Source organism: Dreissena polymorpha, chromosome 7, assembly GCF_020536995.1.
Source record: "Dreissena polymorpha isolate Duluth1 chromosome 7, UMN_Dpol_1.0, whole genome shotgun sequence".
In the NCBI taxonomy this organism is placed as follows: Eukaryota; Metazoa; Mollusca; class Bivalvia; order Myida; family Dreissenidae; genus Dreissena; species Dreissena polymorpha.
In genome coordinates this window covers 2,493,594-2,518,343 of record NC_068361.1, presented here as the reverse complement: position 1 = coordinate 2,518,343, position 24,750 = coordinate 2,493,594, and the positions used below count along the sequence as shown (strand labels likewise).

The 24,750-nt window shown below is 35.6% G+C and overlaps 2 protein-coding genes across 16 annotated transcripts in view; both read left to right on the top strand.

The window, feature by feature from the left end:
- LOC127838130 (collagen alpha-1(XII) chain-like) overlaps nt 1–24,750 on the top strand; it is a 148,942-nt gene that overhangs the window by 31,478 nt on the left and 92,714 nt on the right. The gene's annotated exons all lie outside the window — the stretch shown is intronic.
- Nucleotides 1–24,750, top strand: part of LOC127839464 (uncharacterized) — a 95,730-nt gene that overhangs the window by 4,547 nt on the left and 66,433 nt on the right. Inside the window, exons 2-6 of one of the 15 annotated variants that reach the window (XM_052367847.1) lie at nt 1,272–1,333; nt 2,105–2,166; nt 10,082–10,131; nt 10,998–11,058; nt 11,827–12,871. The exons of 1 other annotated variant lie outside the window; for it this stretch is intronic. In XM_052367847.1, the coding sequence (XP_052223807.1) occupies nt 11,008–11,058; nt 11,827–12,871 (1,096 nt within the window). In that variant the 5' untranslated portion in view covers nt 1,272–1,333; nt 2,105–2,166; nt 10,082–10,131; nt 10,998–11,007. Of the gene's footprint in view, nt 1–1,271; nt 1,334–2,104; nt 2,167–3,159; nt 3,323–6,991; nt 7,408–10,081; nt 10,210–10,997; nt 11,059–11,826; nt 12,964–24,750 lie in introns of those variants that run through there. 13 more of the 15 variants (XM_052367846.1, XM_052367851.1, XM_052367848.1 and 10 more) reach the window with 13 other exon arrangements.

The window sequence follows — 24,750 nt, the reverse complement described above, 5'->3', positions numbered from 1 at the left end:
TAAACCTTGATAAGATCTTGCAGTTTCAGTGTTCCTTAACCATTGCATAGTTGATTAAATTTTGCACCCATGGGCAAGAGACGGCGCATTGCAACTCTCAGCTAACCATTGGGTTATTAAGCTGAGAGTTGAATTATTGCAACAAGGCAAGCCCTATGAGCACTGACAGGGTCTCCTGCTGTGGAGAAGATTCTCTCACTGGGCCTGAGGTTCCTTGCATCACAAGATAGCATTTAAACATAGTATATGACAAAATATGCTTTCAAGACAATATATTATGCAGGAACACAATTTGACAGGTCGCGAAATTATGCAAAATTTACCTGAATCACCTTCTAGCCGCACTGGATCCACTACCGTTGTTTTTAATACATATCAGAAAGACAATAAGGATTGAAAACTTATTGCCATTAGGAATTGCATTTGTAATTTGTATATTCTCCATGATTTCAAATTAGTTTTGCTATGTGCCCAAAATATTAAATTTTGTATTCTCTTGAACCTCTAAATGAGAGCTGGCTGTGCATATTGACCTTCTGCTGCACTTGAAGGCATCCATGACATTATATGCTAGAATATATCATTGTTGGTCTGGTAAATAAAAGGGCTCCGAGCGACAACGCGCTTTCAAGATTTCACACTTTTATTGGTGCGAAACAACAAGTTATTGGAAGCTTATTGATTTCTACACTTCAAAGTATCTTTGATCTCTAATTTTTACTAATTTGTTTATTTTCTTGGATGAAATTGGATTTTTTTGGTTTTGAAATTGACATTTTTGGGGTGATAAAAGACACACAAAAAAGACATTATCAAAAATGATTAGAGTGAAAATATCTAGCAAAGTCATTTTTCCCCACCCCGCATAAGCCCCACGTTCCTGTCCATTTGGTTTGTTTTGGCATTTTGTTGCAGGTATTGAACACAACAGCTTTAAATCTAAAAGGGACAATTAGGCTTTAACAGGCCTAAAATCGCCTTCTTCGGACAGAAAACACCCGCATGTGATAATATATTGGTGCAATATGAATAGGAAGATAATAATATGCAAGAAAAACTCATTTTAAACAGAATTTATTTCTCCTTTAGCTTACAATATACTAAATCTTTTTGGAGTGCAATGCTATACTCTCTAAAAACATGAACATCATTTATTTGAAAACACGGTTCTCTGTAGGGTCACTTGCCATGACTTAATTAAAGAATATTTCTGTGAGCATGTGGCAGGGAAAACATTGTTGTTTACTAGAAATTCACTCTTTTATCTGCAGATTGGAGACTACATAAGACTTTGACAGATGGCAGGAAACCCTCATGAACTGGATAGAAGCCGGTAAATAGATGGCCGTAAACCAGTGACTTTTGATTCGTGACGAGTTCTTTCTTTCATACCGCGTGACCTATCTTTTTTATTGCTTAAATCAATTCGGCTCGGAATGCTCTTCGAGAAAAGGTATGGTTATAAGGGTCTCTATGCGGAAAAGTTTGACTTTATTTTTGGTTAAAGTTATTGCTTTTACATTGAATTTGTGTAGGAAATCTTTTGGTATATTGTGAACTTAACTAACTTTAGGAAAAAATGAAATACCATCTGCAAGTGCAAGATATGACTGGGAAAGCTGATTTTTGGTCATTTCTTAGCAAAAGAGAAGAAAATAAGTGCAATAAATGCATGAATTCAGATTATTTGACGTGAAATAGTCAATTTTCAAGTGGACCCCCACCCTTACATAGCCGAATAAGGGCCAAATTGCTTTCAAACTTAAATTCAAAGGCATATTGGTTGACTGTGTAGTGTTAATGTGCTACATGAAGTCAGAATTCAACGCCAAGGACTTCGTGATCCAGTAACGCATCAATAGCTTGTGCGTAAAGCATGAACATTCAAACAGAGCCCCATTTCTCCGACATGGAATGGCAGACATTTTAACAGTATGTACAGTGCAACAGATGCTTACCTGAGCCAGCCTTCATATTTAGTACAATCATGAATATAACAAGCTTTATCACTTCATATTATTCATAGAAATACACTTAAAATACATACATGCATGTTTGTTTTTCATTTTATATCTATTTCTATTAGGAATTTTGACTTTTTCAGCTAGAGGAATGTCTGCGACTAAGCCGAGGGCCACTGGATAAGGGTTGTTGATGGCAAAACAGGTAATACTACCAAATTATTATCATGTACACAAGCAAATAAGCATATTCATGAGGCTTAAGGTGTGAAATAATGTCATAATCAAGTTTGTGGTCACTCAAACCCTTGCCGTCGTGCAATTCCCCATGAAGTTTGTATCGATAGTTCCGCGTCCTCACACGTAAAGCTTGTGCTTTGTTGTCAGTGGAAGTTGGCACTGAACGGATTTATCCTTGTTCCTGAGCATGCATGCAGTACAGCTGAGTTGATATGCTACTTGTAACCCTACAATAAGCTTGTGTTTGGTATTGTTTTCTCACAATATGCTAACAGTCATGGTTCCGGCTTGAAAGGATGTCGCGTCCGAGTTAAATATAGGATTGTTGTAGCACGTGTCCCCTTCATCATTTACCTTTAATAGAGGGATCTTTTTGCTAAAATGTGTCACTTTCAGCAACCATTTATGTTTTCTATTTGGTACATGCTTGTCTCATTAAGTGATTTAAGGGAAGTATTGGCCTTATTAACTTGTCTTTGCATACAAAGGTGACATGGATCAATATTTGTTGTGTTGAGAATTATGCGGGAAGCTGTGTCCCTAGAAGAAGAAGCCTGAATTGCTCTTAGCTGCCTTTCTGCCCCTGATACTACATGGAACCACATTTCTAAGCTTATAATGCTTGCCTACATATAGGTATCTTGTTCATTTTAACCTTGCCATCCAGTCTAACCCCCCCCCCAAAAAAAAACAACAACATTTGTTTCATCATTGGCTCGGTTAGGAACTCCCATTTTGATCAGATTGCCACCATAAAATTAGTCAAAAGTACTTATTTTGTGCCCAAAATATAAAATTTTGTATTCCCTTGAACCTCTAAATGAGAGCTGCTGTGCATATTGACCTTCTGCTGCACTTGAAAGGCATCCATGACATTATATGCTAGAATATACAGTACAGCTCGCGCGGATTTGTGTAACAACACTGCACATTCTAGTAAGAGAAATATGCGTGTTTCAGTACTGTGTTTATGTGACGTTTGGTACACACCACGTGACATGTGTACTTTTAAATATAAATTTCGTCGCCAGTAATTCCCGTAACTGTTCTTTGTAGATGTTTTGTGTGTGGATGTGTTAATGTGAATGTGTTACCTTAAAATGTGCGATTGGACTTACTAAGTAAGTCTATTATATTAACTTATTTTATTAATTTATTTTAATATTTATGGCGCACTATTTGTTACGTGTGCGTATGTGTACAAAAAAAGTTCCTTTGGTATCAAATGTAAACAGTACGTAACACGTTCTGTATTTCAGTTCGGTGTTATTCCAGTCATTGAGAATATTGTATTAATTTTAAACATGAGAATATTCTGTTGGTTTTTATGAAACGTTTGTAGCAAAGTTCATTTTTGTAATAATAATTTTCAGTTTACGGTTTTAATAGTTATGCAATATGTTTTCTTTACCGAGAGATTTCATTCATTGGCCTTAAGGTTCAATTACAAATTAAAATCGACATGCTGTAGTTAATTTGTAATATTGTCTACTTGCATTTATTTTGAATAATAGTAAAATTATGAAACTTTTCAGTATTGTTATAGTTTTGCAATTATCAAGTATTTGCAGAAATAGTTTGTTTTAATTTAAGCGTGACATTAAAAGTGTCCTTGTAGGCTTTTCCAAATTGCAAGTTAGTTGTTTATCAGACGTTTTAGCTTAGTTGAAATATTGATATTGTTTGGGAATTGAATGTTTGGTTTAACGTTGAACAAATGTTGATTTTATTTGGAATATTGGTACATATATGCATACCTTTCACAATATATCTTTAAACATTTCCATTCTAAGTATGTGTCAAACAGTCTAGTCTCTAGGTATGTCATTGATAGTTAAGAAATTTATTTTAAATGTTCTAAACCTGATGCTCTTTCAAAATTTTAAAATGGCAATGATCATTCCGATAGTTTACTGAAAAGCACACATGCTTCTAGTCACTACCAAATCACATACAGGTTCATGTTTTGATACAGATGGTGTCATTAAGTTGAGCTCAATCGCTAAACGTGATAACACCCCTTAAGAAACATATGTAATCGAATTAAAATCATAATCTTATGAAATATTTGTAATATCTAAATTTTAATTTTAACTTATGTAATAATTTTAATTAATCCTAATTAATAAAGTTTTGATTAATTTCAATAAACAAAATTTTAAAATTACTATTGCATATTGTTTAAAATAACTATTGCATATTGTTAGAAATGCTTAATTTTATGTAAGGCATTGTGCAGTCAATATCATGCATTAAGAACCGGTTTCACAACACTACATAGGTATATTTTTGTGCTAGGTGAGCTACAAATTCTTACATGTTTAAAACTATCTTGAACTATAAGAAAACAGCTTAGTAAGCTAAGAGAGCGAGTAGCACATTCCAATCTGAATTGTTTCCCAAATTTGGAACATAAAAGTGCACAGTCGAAGCTTCGAGAAAGTTCCATGACTAAGGGTTAACAGTTTTGACCCGAACAAATTTAAAAAGTAGGTGAATAAGCGTATCACGTGAGACCACGTGGGATCACGTGAGATACGTATTTGGAAAAGTCTGATCAAATTTCAGAAAGTTGCCACTGAAAGAAAATTTAAGGAAATACCGTGCGCGATTCAAGCACTGTATTTTCTGGATATTCTTTCAGGTGAGATGTTATTACTTATTTATTTTCAAACCGAGATTATTGTTTGCTACAAATAAATATATTCATACTTAAATTATTGCTTGCTACTTTAATTTGTTTCAGTTACATTCAATGTAGAGTATTTAGGAAAGTTGTTTGGCTGCACAATATCCGAATAAATATATATTGTGTATTTATGATAATTTCTATTTTATAAGTATCACATTAGTAAAACTAATAGTACTGTTTTCTCATTAATAAATAATTTCTTTATTTTATGATTTGATAAAACAATGTTAATGCCTGAAAACTGTTAGTGAAAATGTATAATATTCTGTGTGATTTATTTATATATAATAAGAATCAATATCGTTACATATGTACGTATATATCATAAATGATATTTGTGCGTGCAAATATTTATCTTGTTTTAATAAATTATCACTGTATTTTCTGGATATTCTTTCAGATAATAAAATGAGCTGTTTACACTACCGACTTATTTAATCATTTACACTTATCATAAATCAAAGAATGCTAGCGCTTAATGCTCATTCTCAGAAGTCAAAGAATGGTAACATTTAATACTAATTGAAATTGAAATATGGCAGAAACAATATTAGAACTGTTAATTACTAAGAACTAAATAATTTATCGTATGTAAATGAAGATCCCGTCACCCATTACATTAAATAGAAATGATGAAAACCTCAATGAACATATAATTATATATCGATACATAAACGCGTGCGTGCACAGCTGACTGAAAGAAGATTCGTCTTGTGACAATCAGGAACTGTTCGAAAGCGCGAAAATAATAGCCTTGCATTTAGGTATAAGCACATGTTGTTTAAATGTCAATTCAGCTATATTAATTATGAATTCGTACTGTTCGTATTCGGCGCTTAATATAAAGACCCATTCTGGTCGCTACTAAAAAGACGTAGGAAGATTTATTTCCAACAGTGTTTGTATTATTTGACTATTTTTCCCATGAATATTTACTCTCTGAAAAGCAAATTAATAATTCTAAGTGCTTAAATTATTTTGCTTGGATGGAGCGAAGTTAGGTCGAGTCGGCCTTAAAGCCACACAACTTGAAATGAAAAGAATTATTTGGAAACATATTTTATCCATGCCAATTAGAATATATCGGGTGTTTACAAGGTAGAAATCCGCCCTTTGGCGCTTTAAAACTTAAAAATAATCGCGTTTGTTCAAATGGACTTATACGTCTTGAAATCCTACTTTCGGTTTAAAAGCGGCACCGTTTGAAAAAATTTAATATAATTGCTTGCTAACTAGGCTTAAGATTTAATTGTATCTATGCCAATGAGAATATATCTGGTGGTTACAAGGTAGAAATCCGTATTTGTTTGCGCTTTATAACTTATAAATAATCGCGTTTGTCGAAATGGGCGTATACGCATAGAAATCCTACTTTCGGTTTTAAAATTTAGAAAAATAATAAATTACTTGATAACTAGGCTATAGATTTAATGAGAATTTTGCAAGCTTTCAAATTGCGTCTAAATGTATTGATTAACATGTATTTCATTTCAAGGTGTGTTGCTTTAAACGATAACAGTCCAACGGAAAAAAAACATATTCATTTAAAACCATAACAAAAAAACACCAAACTCAAACTCTGAACCCAATCCATTTTTGACGACAAACACCTCGGAATATTTTGAAAATGAACAGCAGCAGTGAGGTAATAGTTAATATCGGGAATGGACGTAATCAACATTTTGCGGATTGATTTCTATTTAACATTCGCTCATTATCTTGTATCCTGTCTTATCGGCTTGATAAGATATTTAGGCAGTCTAACTTAATTTACAAAATCGTGTTTATTTCTCTTTCTCAAATAAAATGACTTGAAATTAATGGCATCACTAAAACAATTTGTGTGTGCAATTGAAGTGAGATAAGCATACAAATAACACAAATGTAATGCGTGTTAGTTAAATAAAACTCTTAATATATTATCCGGTCTGGGTACTTGTAACGAGGTTGTTCTTATTTTATCGCACATAAAAAGCGCACTAAGTTTCTTACTTAGAATTGAACTGAAATTTAAAATATCTTGTTATATCTCTAATTTATCATCTTCTCATTATGATAACCGATATTGCTATCTAACTTTCAACTATTATCCTCCCAATCAAATCAGTTTATCGTACGTCGTCAGAAAACTTGATAAACGGTCACATGAATTCACAAGTTTAAACCGAATTGAATAAGTGTTATTCGTAATTGGTAATGAAAAGATTTAAATGTTTCCACTTGGTTTGTGGATGGTATTGTGTAGTACTGAAAGAAAGGCAATCATTATAGTACATAGAAACTGGTCCCGTGACAGTGTTTATGTGTCGTGGAAGGTTTATCCTACTAACATATGTGTAAAATTTGATATGTTTAATTATTCAAATTTATATCAAACGTAAATGTAAACAAATAAAACACCCAAGCACGACATCATAATGTGAATGTTGTATTGCGAATACTTTGGATTTTGTAATTGACATTCTTGTTTCACTGGTCAGAGAAAGGGCAGAAACGGGGCAGCAAACTGTTAATGTGAGTATTGTTAATTATAAACATAAACATTTAATTAAAGTTATGGACTACTCGACCTAACTTCGCATTCATCCGAGCAAAATAATTAAAGCACTTAGCAATTATTAAGTTGCTTTTCAGAGGGAAAATATTCATGGGGAAAAATAGTCAAATAATGCAAACACTGATGGAAATAAATTTTCCTATGTCTTTTTAGTAGCGATCAGATTTGGGTCTTTTTATTAATCGCCGAATATGAACAGTACGAATTCAGAATTAATATAGCTCAATAGAAATTTAAACGACATTTACATAAATGCAAGATTATCTGCGTTGATTTTCACCAGCTTTATTTATAAAGGCTTACATTTCGTTGTCGACTCGACTCAGGTACTATTTAAACGTACACGGCTACTTTGCAGAAGTATACTACAATGTACCCCGGGTACATAATCGATGAATATTGACCTACTTACGTTTGGGTTTTTTTTCAGCATGGTATATGAACTTTGAAAGCTTAAGAGCAAAATCTAATGTTTTGTTTTACCAATGTAGCCATCGTTATCATAATCATCATCATCGTCGTCGTCGTCATCATCTTTATCATCAACCTGAGCATAACTATCATCATCATCAATAGCAGCATATATACTCAATTCAATTCAATTCTTTTTATGCCCCCATTTCGAAGAAAATGGGATATATAGTTTTCGCACTGTCCGTCGGTCGGTCGGTCGGTCCGTCAGTCGGTCGGTCGGTCACACTTCGTGTCCGCTCTCTAATTCAAATAGTTTTCATCCGATCTTTAACAAACTTGGTCAGAAGTTGTATCCAGACAATATCTAGGTCAAGTTCGAATATGGGTCATGCCGGGTCAAAAACTAGGTCACGGGATCACTTAGTGCATTTCAAGGATTTAGCATGGTGTCCGCTTTCTAATTGAAGTAGTTTTCATCTGATCTTTACTAAACTTGGTCAGAAGTTGTATCAAGACAATATATAGGACAAGTTCGAATATGGGTCATGCCGGGTCAAAAACTAGGTCACTGGGTCACTTAGTGCATTTCAAGGATTTAGCATGGTGTCCGCTCTCTAATTAAAGTAGTTTTCATCTGCTCTTTATTAAACTTGGTAAGAAGTTGTATTAAGACAATATCTAGGTCAAGTTCGACTATGGGCCATGCCGGGTCTAAAACTAGGTCACGGGGTCACTTAGTGCATTTCAAGGATTAAGCATGTTGTCCGCTCTCTAGTTTATGTGACTTTCTGATTTATTTTGATATTCTGAGACATTTTTATGCCCCCAAAGGAGGGCATATAGTGATCGGACTGTCCGTATGTCTGTCCGTCCGTCTGTCCGTCACACTTTTCGTTTACATTTCAAAAAATGCTCATAACTTCTATGTCGCTTCAGAAAGCAATTTCATATTTGGCATGCATGTGTATATGGACAAGGCCTTTCCATACGCACACAAATTTTTACCCCTGTGACCTTGACCTTGAACTTAGGGTCCGCGTTTAGGTTCGAAATCTGCGTTTAGGATTTGATAAAAGCTAATAACTTCTACCAAGCGTTTACACAGTTATACTTTTATGTAGTGACAAAGTTACAGATGGGGGCATCCGTGTCCTGTGGACACATTTCTTTCTTTTTTTATATGGAATGTTCTGACTGTAAACAACAGTAACCTATATAACAGTAACATTAACCTATATATACCAGATCCAAAACATTGTCTAAATACAACATGTTCGGTTTTAAGTGTTTGTGTAATCGCTATTCGTAAAAGATAACCAAACCTAATAGTTGTGTCAAGGTTATCCGCTTCATACGATTTATCATTGTTTATACAATAGGCTTATATTGTTGTATTTAGCAATCTGTATTTCATATCAGCTTAATATTGCTTGACCTATTTTAAAAGCAGTTCTACTATAATAATTTTACCAATCTAATACCATTATTATCCGAGTCCTTGCGTTCGTCACGCCCCTTTCCTTTCTGTCTAACCGAAACACTAACTTAAAGGGGAAAATAGGTGTTATCAACCCGTTGCGATTGCTGCTAATGGATTCCTTCTGAGGTTAAGAGTAATTATCATATAAAGCTAAGCAATAAATATCAGCCGTCCAGGTGTACTTACACAAACAAGGTGACTGTACCCGTGTTTTAATATCTAAATATTCTTTTCGTGTTTTCGCACAGTTCCTGATTGTCACGAGAAGGATCTTCTTCCAGTCAGCTGTGCACGCACGCGTCTATGTTTCATCAGGGGTGTTATCACTTTCACGGATACAGTTCAATTTAATGACACCATCCCGTATCAATACACGAACCATTATGCGAATTTGTAGTGACTAGATGCATTTGTGCTTTTCCGCAAACTTTTTTGGAAAAGGTTATCAGTAATACGTCATCACACAATAAGAAAATTTTAACACAGCATATTGTCATATATTCAACTTTTTTTTCTTATTGATTTGAAAGACATTATAACTTTGGGGTAAGATCATGTGTTAATTGTGACATTCATCCCCGGTTAAAACGAATTTCACATAATCAGTTTGCACATTGTTGGGTTAATTTATATTTTGGCAATTGATAAAAGAGTCTGTCTTTCTGTTAACTTTCTCTCCTGCTGGTACAGTTTTATTGTGTTTTTATTCGTCTATGAAGATGATTTTTAACTTTCAGTATCCTATATTCATGGACGTCTGCAAGAAGGCATTGTAAAAAGCTGCTAGGTAAACTACCGGCCTGATCAGTTAAAGTCATGCCGAAACGGCTCAAAAACAAACACTAATCGCCAGGCCGAGGAGGCGGTATATTATTTCCTTTCAGTTTATTTTACGGAATCCCGAGAGTGCGATCTAAAATCTCGCCCTTCCTTCCTCAAGGGCGACACACGATACACGATTTATTGCGTGACAATGTGTAGGTTGCCCAAAAGGCGATATATCATGTTAAATATATAGTTCGTCTCCGCGACTGTCGCGCAAAATATCGTGTATCGCTTTGTGTCTCGTGTGTCGCCCTTGATGAACGAAGGGCGAGATTATAGATTGCACTATCCGGAATCCGTTGTATTTAGCATATGACGATGATTAAATAATCGCATTCGTCAACATTACATACAATTAATTGAATTTGAAACCTTTAACATGAAATGATAAACAAGTGCATTAAAGACATATGCAGTCAATGAAACCTACAGCTTTTATTGAACGCGTTAATTTCTCCCTAAGTTCAACAGGAAATATTACAAAAAGTACATGTTTATTATTGTAGTTATACATATACATTGTTAAAGATCAAACGCAGTTTTGAAACGAGCGTTTTAATACACACTCGCACTTTGCAATAAAATATTACCAGCCGTTATAGCTGCAAATTTCCTGTATTGCACACTTTTTGCAATCATATGAATGCAGATATGCTTATATTTTGATATGATTTTTTATGAACGTTTTTGTACAATTAATAACTCCTGATTTACTATAAGGAAACTATGTTTGTGTGGCTTATATAAGTGTAAGTATACCATTGACATATTAACATTCCATAATGATATAAACTCATCTTTAATATTGTTTCTTGTATCTAACTGCAGAACTGTGTCAATGGCTGACGAAGGCATCAGACGTGATGAACCAGGAGAGGTCCCTAAACAGGTCAGTGTGTCCAGCAGTCACGCTTGGCTAAGACGGTCCAGTTTGTTTCCATTAAACGATGATTAATTGTATTGATATATAAACATAGTCTATGGTTAAATATATTGCACTTATGATTGTTGATCATATTTTAAACGTATGATTATGTTATTGCTGACTCCTTTTTATCACATAACATAATGTTAATTGTATTCAAATTCTTTTGTTTGACATACATAACCACGAAGACGGAAACATATGATTTCATGTCGTTTTTTAACATACACTTACGCTGATATGAATCATTAGGAGTTTATATCAGTCAGTTTGGACATACGTTACAATACTCTTGAACAGGTATGTGATCATGTTCGGTTATATCGAATCACATGCAACAACACAAACACTTCGGTACGAATATGTATATATTTTTAAGGGAAAAAGCTAGATAAACAAACAAATCGCCTTTTTCAAATGATGAGCCCGATATTTTATGACGTCTTGAGTGATATGTCATCAAACTGCCAATTCATTCCCGCTAAAGGAATAGGAATGAACAGTCGTAATATTGTATTATTATTTCTAATATAATGTTGGCATGGATGTATGGTAAACAGAAACGCAGATTACGATCCTATCTCTTTGTTTTATATCAAGCTCTGCACCATTAAAAGATTGGGTTGGCAATTCTCGCCGTTATTATGTTTCTAAGCCTCACTTACATGTGACAGTAGCCTGATATTCGCTTCACATACCACTTTGTATAGAAATAATTTAAACTTATTTCAGTTTCAAAATGAACAAGCCTCTGCTGAGACTTCTACTATAATGAATGTTCTGGGTTATGGGCCTCACATCCGACAGGCTCGGATAGAAGCATACAAGGCGTCGGACAGGCATAGGACTGCAAAGGCGCGTGGTATTGCAACGTGGATCACCACGGGGAGCAAGGCTGAGGGTCTGACCAGCTTTCTGGAGAGCGATAGAGACCATTTGGTTGTTAGAGAAAGTGTCATCTGTTTAGAAGATGGTGTTAATTCAAGTAGCGTTCCTGTGGAGACAACCATATTTAGATCCTGCAGTCGTATTAGTTACTCCGGACACTGTAGACTGCTACTTGAACAATACGGTACAACTATTCCTAGAATAGTGTACAATGCCTTGTGTGATGATGGATTTGGTCGCGGACTATTAAGCAGCGACTTATATGTTAATCAGTGTTTGAACGTTAAACAGGGGGAAGGCACAGTACAACATGAGAGTGCTGGACCGTCAACGCCATTTACAAATTATGTTCTTGAAAGCGATTGCGTGCATGCGCTACATTATTACTGCCCCAGCATCCTAACAAGATGGGCGGCAAGACATCGCTACTGGCCATCACCTGACGTCGTTAGGGAGGTTGTATCACTTGGAGCATTTGTTTCTCCTGTTGGGGTTAAAGGCAGCGATTATGAACATGTTGAATGGAGAATGTTTTTTAACACCGGGGAAAACGTACTGATAAATAATCTTAACGACACTCAGGTTAAATTATATGTGCTATTAAAAATGGTGAAGAAAGATGTATTACAACCGCAAAAGAAGGAGGTGACATCGTTCACGGTTAAAAACATTGTATTATGGATAGCAGAAAATAACCCGCACACATTGTTTCATAAAAGAAGTCTGTTTCACTGGCTTCATGAAGGATTATATGCGCTAAGAGTTGCTATAGATACGAAAGAGCTGCCTTATTACATGATCCCAGGGCGAAATCTGATGGCAGCCTGCGCTCTGGATCATGAGCAGAAACGTTCTTGGATAGCTACTATTGATGAAATGATGACCGAAGGTCCCCGCATGATATTGAGACTACCGAAGATACGACAAGCTATTAATGCTCACCCTGAGCCACTACGATGGTACAGCGGGAGGAAGATAGAGTATGAGATGCTGATGCTGATATACATGAACAGACTCGCCCTCGGCGTGGATGAAGACACGGATGTTATTATGCAGGCAATAAACAGTCGTCAGAAGGAGATTTTGAGGGAGGTTGGGATGAGGATGATTATAGTTCATTATATGTGTCTTGTTCTGAGAAAACTGGGCTTAATTCATGTGCGTAAAGTGTCGTCCCAGATTAGCCTGTGCAGTCCGCACAGGCTAATCCGGGACAACACTTTCCGCCTAATATTGATTTTCGGTAAGGAGGGACCTCCTTTAAACTAAAAATACATAAAAAGCGGAAAGTGTCGTCCCTGATTAGCGTGTGCGGACTGCACAGGCTAATCTGGGACGGCACTTTACGCACAAGCATTAAGCCCAGTTTTCTCAAAACAAGACACATATGTTTTTGTTATTGAAAAGGCTTGTGTTTTGGAAAAGACTTGTTGATCAAATGTCCGCAAATTTATTTAGTTAAGATATTGCTTTATTTGTCAACCTGTAATGCTACTGTCGCGATACGATTTTATATATGTAACTGCTGAATTGTAATAGTTGTGTTCTTGCTGCTGTAACAGTATGTCTTACACAACTGTTGTCTTTGTATGTGCCAAATATTAAATATGATCATTTTATTGTATAAGAAAATGTATTATTATAGTGTTCGATTAAACGGTATATGTGGTGCAGTTGTTGCGTCCGCTTGAAAATCATTTACGCAAATTTGCTATGAATTTAATAATGCACTTTGTATAATTGTACTCATTCGTCTTTGAAAGCTTAATTGTTTCAGTTTATGTTTAAAACTGTATTTATTTATTTACATGTGAATTAAATATTGTTTTATATCTTTGTCATGAATATCGTGTTTGATCTGGAACTGTGGGTCTTAGGTCAGCGTTTAAGAGACATGCGAACAAATTGCTACCCAGGACATCCACGCTTCCTCTATTGCCACCTGTTGACATGCTGCCCGTGTTTGGTAAATCCAGGAAAATGGACAAAGTAAGCGAAAAGACATCATCTTCGCAAATATTCAACAAACGTATATGATGATACTTTCATTGAACCTTCATATCAATTGGCATTCGAAGAGCGGGCTTACTGGTATTTACTGTACGTTTATTTTGCTTAAAACATTATTTATGTACATATTTATTTTAAGTTGCTATTCATTTGCCGCATTAGCCATTTGTTTTATGCCTCTCAAATGTTCTGTCTATGATTTCAAAATGCAGACGTTAAATCATGTTTTATTATTATGCTTAAATTAGGCTAACATCACCAGCATTACGTTGTCAAATAAGACTTTGAAATTATCAACTAATATTTACCTTGAATATCTTCGACTGATGTTTTGTTGGTATAACACCATCATTACAATTACTGTTAAAACCACTTACCAGTGAGGAACGCGAATATACATAAAAGTGAACTCCTTTGTTTTGAGGTTGTTCGGATTGGCGGTATTTTTCAATAAATGAATGAGTAAACAAATGAATGTTTGAAAGTGCATGAATGAGTATGCATGCATATCGTATGAAGAGTTAAAGAATATATGAAATAATGACCCTCCTTTGAATACTAGGATTTTGGTACTATATAACGTCCCGCCCTCGACTGACATGGTCCCCCACGCCTGTTATCATTAAAGCAATTTAACTCTTTCTATATGGAACATATTTGTGGAATCAAAGAATTATAAAATACAGTCTAATCAAAGACTGAACCGGCAAATTTTCGCCGATGATAACCACTTGTTTACACTGTTTAACACTTGTTTAACATTGTATTTGTAACAATCAATCTCAACTTCAAACAATCATTTTAACAACAAAAATGTGATAATCGCCTGTAAATAATTCATAAAGTAATTTATTTATCCGACATCGACAATGCGGGATCGGTTACCATACACGCGCGGCCATTTAAACAGGTACGCGCTGGTAGCTAACCACGTGACCCCGCCGCGAGATGTTTACGGGAAAGCGCGTGGTTTCTCATCCTGGTATTATACGTCTTTGCTCCACACAAGCACGTGTTCTTGATCGACGACTTGCAGAAGATTGGTGACACCATTGCTGGGTGAAATCTTAGTGCGTTACGTTCTATGATTACCACCAGTTTAAAACACAAATAAATTGCCGTTGCTTATGCCAATAATTATGCCAAACACAATTGTTGAACAAATAACACTAGCTCCGGCTTCTTAAAGGTTGTAAAGTCTTGCAATTGAACTCCACAAAGCCATTAAAGCACAACATGACCCTGGTATAATTAATGTTGTAACCAATTATGTTTCAAGGTTTGATGTATTTAGAATATTATTTTTAAGAATCGAATAGCATTTGACTGCAGTTCATTTATGAAATTTACTTGACAGTTTACACACCCTTCTAAAAGATCTTCAGAAAAGTAATATTCAGTTTTTATTATGACCGGTTCATCACATAAAAGATGTATGCTGTAATTTAAACACCCTACGGACAGCAACAGACTTCTATCTGCGTTTCGAATTAAACAGTTACGAGTTGAATTTTAGGAGTAAATTGTATACAAAGCGAAATCGTGAAGTAAATTAAAACAGGTCTCGTGTTACGATAATCATATCAGAATGCATAGTTTTCGTGAAATAAACCAACATGTTGTATTTATAATATACTAACCCGAATTGATTTCGGCATTATTAATTTGAATTGTCCTGTTTGTTTGTCACTCGATACGACACGTGTTATTTTAATAATCGTCTTCTCTATGATGTCTTTGTTAATTTGCTGTGTGACCTGTTGCGATCCCATGATCATTATTCGCCTATAATGCTAGAACATTTTGAACTTCAGATTTTGGAGAGTGCGGTAAGTAAACGTACCTGAATATACATACGATGACGCCGTCAAGGTAAACCCATGAGCATTTGAAAAATACAATACAAATCGGTTCATATAAATCATACATTTTTCATTGACAGTTAACTGTTTATAAAAATAAGCCTAATTAAAATCGGGGAAATAATAGTGTCAGCAGTTTTAACAACGTAAAGTTTCTGTCAACAACGCCAGTAAGGAATCTTTATGCGTAGGCTGAGAGCTAATGTATTTTTACTAGTTATCCATAGTTATCTGTAATAATGTTTCTTGACATATCTTTCAAAGATTGATAACCAGCAAGATTGCAGTAAGCACTTCTGAATTATGGCCCTTGAATTATAAAAATGATCATATTAACCCATTTATGCCTAGCGTCTAGAAAAAAAGCCTTTGTAAACAGCGTAGACCCAGATGAGACGCCGCATACTGCGGCGTCTCATCAGGGTCTGCGCTGTTTGCTTAAAGGAATTTCTGTAAGAAATAGTCTAAATATAGAAATAAATATACTAGATATCTCTAATTTTTGGAAATAAATTGATCCAATTTAGAAGGATGGGAGAGTCCACTAGGCATAAATGGGTTAACCTTTCCCAATCTCTTGCGCAAACAGCGCATATGATATGATAATAAAACTGTGTGATAATCTAATATAATCTATTCCCAGATTGATAATTATGAAACGCTTCTGAACTATGGCCCTTGAAGTATAAACATTGGCCAAATTTACCTTGTTTTCAGTGTAATTCAACTCGGTTTTACCCGTATCATCATCAAACTAGGACACAATATTTGTGGGCAGTAAATCTCTGACAAAGGACAATAACCAGGAAGATTGCTCGAAGCACTTTTCATTAATGGCCCTTGAATAATCTAAATTTGTTCAAATGAATGTTCTTCGTTATCTAACTCAAATATTTTAAATCTAATAATCATCAAACTTGATATTGTAACCCAGACATTTAAATTTGCGTATTTTGTGACAAGTATACACTCTTTTTTGATAAAGTATACTTAATCAGCATAATAACTTCAGCATTTACTTCTTTGAAATGACAAGGTTCAGATGTGAAATATTTAGAAAATCACATCATATAGTTATTATCTTCCATGTTTTTTTTCCATATTATGCACCATGCAATGAGAGATATCAACGAATTCCCGAAAAGATACAGATGTAGCATCATCACATAACGTTTTCTCTCAATTTATGTTTAAAACTTTAACTATGGTGAGCTATCTAGGGCAATGTTGCCATTGTTGTCAGCATTTAAGGCTACATTATACCTTATCTGGGACGACACTACTGTTTAAAACTTTTACTATGGTGAGCTATCTAGGGCAATGTTGCCCTTGTTGTCACCATTTAAGGCTACATTATACCTTATCTGGGACGACACTACTGTTTAAAACTTTAACTATGGTGGGCTATCTAGGGCAATGTTGCCCTTGTTGTCACCATTTAAGGCTACATTAACCTTATCTGGGACGACACTACGCACATGCATTAACTCTTTCAGTGCGGGAACCGAATTTTGAAGGCCTTTGCAAACAGTTTGGATCCAGATGAGACGCCACAGAACGTGTTTGGATCCAGATGAGACGCCACAGAACGTGGCGTCTCATCAGGATCCAAACTGTTTGCTATTCTGATAGTATTCTTTGAAAAAAAATCGAAGAAAATGCTAATTTTAGAAATTCAGCAGACGACATTTTAGCAGAAGACAAATTTCCCAGCATGCAAAGGGTTAAGCCCCGTTTTCCCAGAACGTGGATCGTATAACTACATGTAAATGATAATTACCTCGGATCTGTCAAGCAGAAATGTAAGCACTCGTGAATACTAATCTCGAAGGCCTGCTAGAATATTGAGTTGCGCGATTTCAATGCTTTTGCATAATTTGAAACACAATTCAGAATGACAAATAGTAATTATCGCTTATATTGCTCATTGGTTTCTTTCATTAATAATTAATGAGTGCAATGCAATATGCATCGTAGAGCAACATTCAATCAACACATTCAACAGAGTTCCGAAATGCATGCACTTGTGGAGATTTCGTAGCTTTTTCCATCATGATCCGATGAAGAATATCAACGCAAGATTGCTGTACAACAACAACGTAGAGGTATGAGCGGTTTCGAGCATAGCTGTATCATACCACTATTGGCTTATTAACAAGTGATGACGGTCAAATATTGTTATGATTTAAAGTCGTTAGTTTTATACTAAAATTGACTTAAAAACATGTATTTAAAATTCAATTATGTAGAAAATAACACATGAGCATACAATAAGAAAAGGTTACAAACTGTAAATCGAACCCGACCTGGAAGGTGAAATATCTTCCACTATTTTACTTTTGAACGTAGTGCCTACCGTTAAACGAGAGGTCTCACTTGAATTGGAAATGACGATGATGATGATGATGATGATTATGATGATTATGATGATGATGATGATGATGATGATGATGATGATGATGATGATGATGATGATGATGATGATGATGATGATGATGATGATGATGATGATGATGATGATGATGATGATGATGATGATGATGATGATGATGATGATGATGATGATGATGATGATGATGATGATGATGATGATGATGATGATGATGATGATGATGATGATGATGATGATGATGATGATGATGATGATGATGATGATGATGATGATGATGGTTATGATGATGATGCTTATGATGATTATGATTATGATGATGATAATTATGATGATCACGATGACGATGAGCATGATGATTTCTTGTAGAAAAGTAAGTGATGAAGAATGTGTTTAATAACCTGTTGACATTGTATATGATACCCTTCGTTCGCACTCAAATATTTACAGTTAGTTTGTAAAACGCCACTGGGAATTGTATGGATCTTTATAGAAAATTGAGCGCACACGCGTTGAATAACCATCGTTTAATCTTTGATAGATATTCATATGATATATTTTTGTTTCTCGTTTTGTCGCGTGGAGAATAAATCGTTAAAAATTGAAGCTATATAATTCACTATCTATAAGGCTTTGAACTGGAGTACAAACTCATAATTACGGCTTCAATATTCATGAGCTTTCTGTGATATGGTAAGGAACAGAGAGTCCATGAATATTTCACGGATCTACCGGGGTTTGTCTGATTTAGATCATTTAAAAGTGTTCATTAGAGCTGGATATTGAATGTACGAACCTAACAGCTTATTAACCCTTTCTCTCTCAGAAGCAAAGTGAAAATGGCTACGTGTAAACAGCATAAAACCAGAACAGCCTGCGAATTACTCGCAGTCTGTTCAGGTTTAATGCTGTCTGCTGCTCATCAGTATCTCAGGGTTGGACATGAAGCCTTTAAAACTTGAATTCAGTAAGAAAGGTCTTTAATTACATTTAACTTTCTAAGGAATGCGTGAAAATACGTATCTAAGAGATAAAAACTGATTAAGAACATGGGCTGTACCCATATAATCCTATCGCACTTGATAAGCCCGAACGCAAAAATGGCGGAAATAGAGGCTGAGCGAGATCCACCAGCCGTTAAAGAGGAGTTGAAAACGCAAGCTTTATGACGTTCGTAAGGAGTTAGAGACGTACGGACGAACAAGTTCAGAGCCTAATGCCTCCATGACAAGCATTATGTCCACTCCGTAGGGGCATAACAGTGTACATCATGGATGTTATAGTGAGGGTCAAATGAGCTCGATGAAGATCAACATCATCTTTTTTAGACTACCGTGCAATAGTTAAAAAATCCTGAATGCGTTTCCACTATGCCAAGAATTAGCATCATCTGCGAACAGTGATACGATCAATTCAATCACAAACGTGTACATCTACAATGCCAAACCTGACTGAAGTTTTTTTTCTTATCAAGTCATGTCCATATAGATAGTTCCGGTCTATATTGTATGATACCACAACTTCAAGTTTTAAAGAGACTATAGCCTACTTATCACTCTTCAAACACAATTACTCTAGGACAGGGCCTTATGGGGCTTCTTGAAAGATTTTCGTATTTTTTAAAATATATGTAAATTACTTTCTTACAAAACTGTAATATTAAAAATAATTTTAAATTAATTAAAATAACAAGAACAAAAGATAGACATAAAATGTGACTACGCTAGGGATCGAGCATGGGACCTCAAGAAGCAAATGTTTGCCCTTTCCCGTAGAGAATATTGTGTCCGCCTACCGACCGGGGTCACGGGTTCGACCCTCACTGTCGGAGTTTTCTTTTAATCTCACCCTAAGTACTGGTTCTACACAGGAAATGGACACTAGAGCGTTTCAATAAGCCCTAAGCTGTCGATGAAATCGAGATAAATTAAACAGCTACAAACTTAACTAGCATATAAATCATTGCCAGTTCAAATAAACAAATTTGACCGTCAAGCGCTGTTCTTTTCCAGTTAGCATTTCTAAAGACTGACTCGTGTCCCCGAGGGTACGCATGTTCCGATGAAGGATAAAACATTTAATTTCCATGCTTAAAGCATAATTAATGATAAGCTCGCTGTAGGACAGCCGGAAGATAGATAGACCTGTCACCGCATCCGTTCCGCATTATGATTTCCGTATATATTATTTAAGAGAATTTAATTGGTTCCAATGACTTCAGGCATGTTTCTTCCATGTAGTAATGGGTACGTTTCGTATTTCGGAAACAATATATTGCACCGTCGGTTTATGTAAAATTAATAAAGATAACATATTAAGTATGCGCGTTTGAGCAAGACATTATGCTGTTCCATATAGAAATTCAACAATTGAACAAACTTTGTTTTAATTTAGTTGTATTTTTGTTTACTGCATCACGCTTGACGTCTTGTATATTCAAGAGTATATCGTGATGCACTATAGAATTACCAAATTCTTGGAGCACATTGGCAAAAGCTTATATGCATAATTTTACTATTATTCCTTAATGACGTCCAAATTCGTTTTACAGTTATGTCGTATCGTTTATTTCTATATTGATGATATGTTTCCTTTAATAGTATTTAGCAATCTTCAAAGCGCTCATGTGAATTATCACCACATTTGAATGCACAAATTACCTTAAGGGTGCTATAAGGGGTCAGAGCTGTGGATTACTCCTTGCTTTAAAAGAATTCGGTTGTTGTAAGTTTCATCGCGTGGTGCAGTTTTGCCATATAACTGCACTTCATGGACACTTTATGAACAAAAATGTTAACGACAACCTTCACGTATTACTGAATAAGTCATGAAGAAATATTCTATAGAAAGTAGCTGTAATTGCGTTGGTAATCTGATGTCATCTGACGTACTGACAATCCGTTTTCTTTACAGAAAACACATATCTGGCTTTTTCAGTTGGATCACGTAACAATATAATTGAATATTAGTCTATCAATTATTAAGCGAGTTAAATTGATTGGGCCTATGTTCTTTGAATCGTTAAGTCGCGTAGAAATAATAACAATAATTGCTAATTAGTAACGAATGAGTGACTGGAACGAGGTAAAGGCAACAGTGGAGGCCCGTCTTGCAGTGACGTCACAGCTACAAGTATAATACTTATATTAATGATGATGATGACCACGATATTTAATAATAATTACGACGATGTCGACGACGACGACGAAGATGGGGATGATTTTGTTGACATTTATATTATCGTTTTTTTATTTATATATTTATTTAAATATCATTATTTTATCAGAAAAAACCAGAACATTATACGTTCAATTTAAACATTTATAGCTCATTATCATCAATACTAAAACATATTTTATTATTACAATAACATGCGTTTGCAATAAATATAAAGAATGCATCATGTCAAATTTAGATCAAACGAAATAAACAGTATAAAATATCAAATAATTTGCGTGAGAATATCACACGGTTAACCTTTGCACTAACACAATGATGACTTAGTGTCAAAATTGCAATAAGAAATATAATATTGTGCATTTGTTTTCTTACCCTTAACTTGTATTACATATATAAGATATTTTATCGCATTTAAAGGAATTTGAAACAAAACACGGAGAGTTGTTTTAGTACTTTTTTGTTTAAACTATTTAGTAGCTCAATAAACTTGTACATTTTCGGGCGGTATCTAAAAAACTTTGGAATAAATACATTCTAAATATCGGAATATTGAATGAGGCTATTAAATTACAAAGTGAAATCTACATTAATTCCTTTATCATAATAGTCCGGGTTTGGTGCACAAACGTGTCTTGTTCTGATAAAACTGGGCATAATACATGTGCGTAAAGTGTCGTCCCAGATTAGCCTGTGCAGTCCGCACAGGCTAATCAGGGACGACATTTTCCGCCTTAACTTGATTTTCGGTAAGGAGGGACTTCCTTGAAACTAAAAATACCATTAAAGCGGAAAGTGTCGTCCCTGATTAGCCTGTGCGGATTGCACAGGCTAATCTGGGACGACACTTTACGCACATGAATTAAGCCCAGTTTTTACAGAACAAGACACTAATAGTCCGGATTTGGTGCACAAACGTTCATGCAATAGTGTCATTTTATCAAATACAGAATTCTTCATTTGACAAAAGCGGGGATATGAAAGTTATTGGTCATGACAGTATTCCGTTCAATTTTTGTATCATAAATAATTATATCAATACCATCAATAGTAATTGCTATTGAAACTTATAGCGGTATATATGAGCTGCGTTCTGGGAAAACGGGACTTAATGCATGTGCGTCAAGTGTCTCTTAGGTTAGACTGTGCAGTCGGCACAGGCAAATCATGGACGACACTTTCCACCTAAATTGCATTTTCGTTAACTTAAAGAAAAGTCTTCATTTAAACGAAACATTTTATGAAAGAGGAATGTGCATTTCTGATAAGCCTGTGCGGACTGCACAGGCTAATCTGGGGTGACACTACTCACGTGCATTAAGCCCCGTTTTCCCAGAACACGGCTTACATATTTTATGTTTTGCTTTGGACACCTGCACCACAATTCACGCAGAAGACTTACTGATATCGACCTATGATGGTACATTTCATACGAGTAAGTCGAGAGACGCGGTTGGCGGGCCTCTACGTCTGTCCATCAGTTATGCATGCCGTCGCGGCAATCTGTGTGGGTGACAAGGGCAGTTGTCGACAGAAGAATACCTACATAACAGTTTCGTACAGACCCTTGGATTAGTGGCATGGTGTCACACGGTTAAAGGAATTTTGGAATTAATCCGTGTTTTTAATATTTCGAAATATTGCGGATACTTGCGTGAAGTTGCATATCAGAAGTAAGAATAAGTTATAAAAACGTTGTAACAGGAAATTAGTCAGTCTTGATAATTTTTTTCATTAAAAAAAAAAATCTGTAATTTTCACTTATATCAACTTAAAAAACGGAATTTTTATAAAAATCTTAATATTTATGTCATGTTTTATTGTTTTCATTTGTTATCCCCCTCCATAGGTGTTTTGGCGTTGTCCGTCCGTCCGTCCGTCTTTTCGTCTTTCCTTCCTTCCGTCCGTCTTTTCGTCCGTCCGGAGCCATATCTTGGAAGTGCTTTGGCGGATTTCATTGAAACTTGTTATGAGTATATATATAGATAAAAGGATGCTGCACGCCAAATGGCATTGTACACCATCCGTTAATAACGGAGTCATGGCCCTTTGTATCTTGAAAAAATGCTTTGAGTGTCAAATGTCATGTGTCTAGAAGCATATTGGCGGGGGATATCAATTCAACGAATTTGCTTGTTTATTTCTACATTTGAACAGAAATTAATAACAAAAATGCCTGCTATACATTTTGACCGAACACGCTAAAACGTTAACAAATAACTGCTTTTAAAACGGGGAATACAAAAAAGCTAACACAACAAGTTAAGTAACAAAGATACGCAAAAATATGTTTTAAAACTACTTATAATCAAACCCATGAAAGATTAATAAGGGGGGGGGGGCGTCGAACATATTCGGGACTTTAAACTAAAAGCGTGCCCCGAAGAAAGGACATGCGGTCTTCTTAATAAGTATGAGTCCCGAGGTAAATAGACAGGTAGGACCAATATATTATACGGGATCCTAAGCCATTTAACAGACATAAAAACATGTATATTGATGTTGTTTCCTATTAACACTTAATTTAAACAAATATACCAGGATTTTACGGATAAAAACACACAAACCACGACATACCCCCCCCCCCCGATGATATTGAGAGATGCATGTATGATGTATTAACTTTTGATTTTTCAACTTTTATTGAAAAAAAAGACGACGCCTTGAGCTGTTTGTGTAATTGGACTCCAGGGGGATACCCCTCCGGCCAAGTATTGTGACCACCAACCTAAACTCACACTCTCATGGGAATTGAACCCAGGTCGTTGTGGTGAGACGCTCATGTACCAACTATAGCGCAAACAAGACAGCCTATTGATAATTGCATAACTCGGTAATTTGTTGATAATTGGATCCTCGTTCTGGGAAAGCTGGACTTAGAGCATGTGTGTAAAAAGTCGTCTTTGATTAGCCTGTGCGGATCAGGGACGACACTTTCCGCTATAATGGTGCTGATCAGGGACGACACTTTCCGCTATAATGGTATTTATTTAAATAAAGCCTCTTCTCGGAGAAAATCCAGTTTATGCGGAAACTGTGTGTCGTCCCTGATAAGCACGTGCGAAGTACACAGGCTAATATGGGACGACACTTAACGCACACGCATTAAACCCCATTTTCCCAGAGCGATGCTCAAGTTATAAATTGCACGTGCTCATCTCCAGCACCATGGCCTCTGATCGACCAATGAGCGAGACGACCATACTCCGGAAGCACGCTCTCTACCAGACGAGTTACGTGGAAAACCGTCACGTGATGTCGCCTAGAATCGGCAGAAGTCCATCTCCCGCCAGAAATCCACTCTTTAAAAAGAAGGTAGCCGTTTGTTAC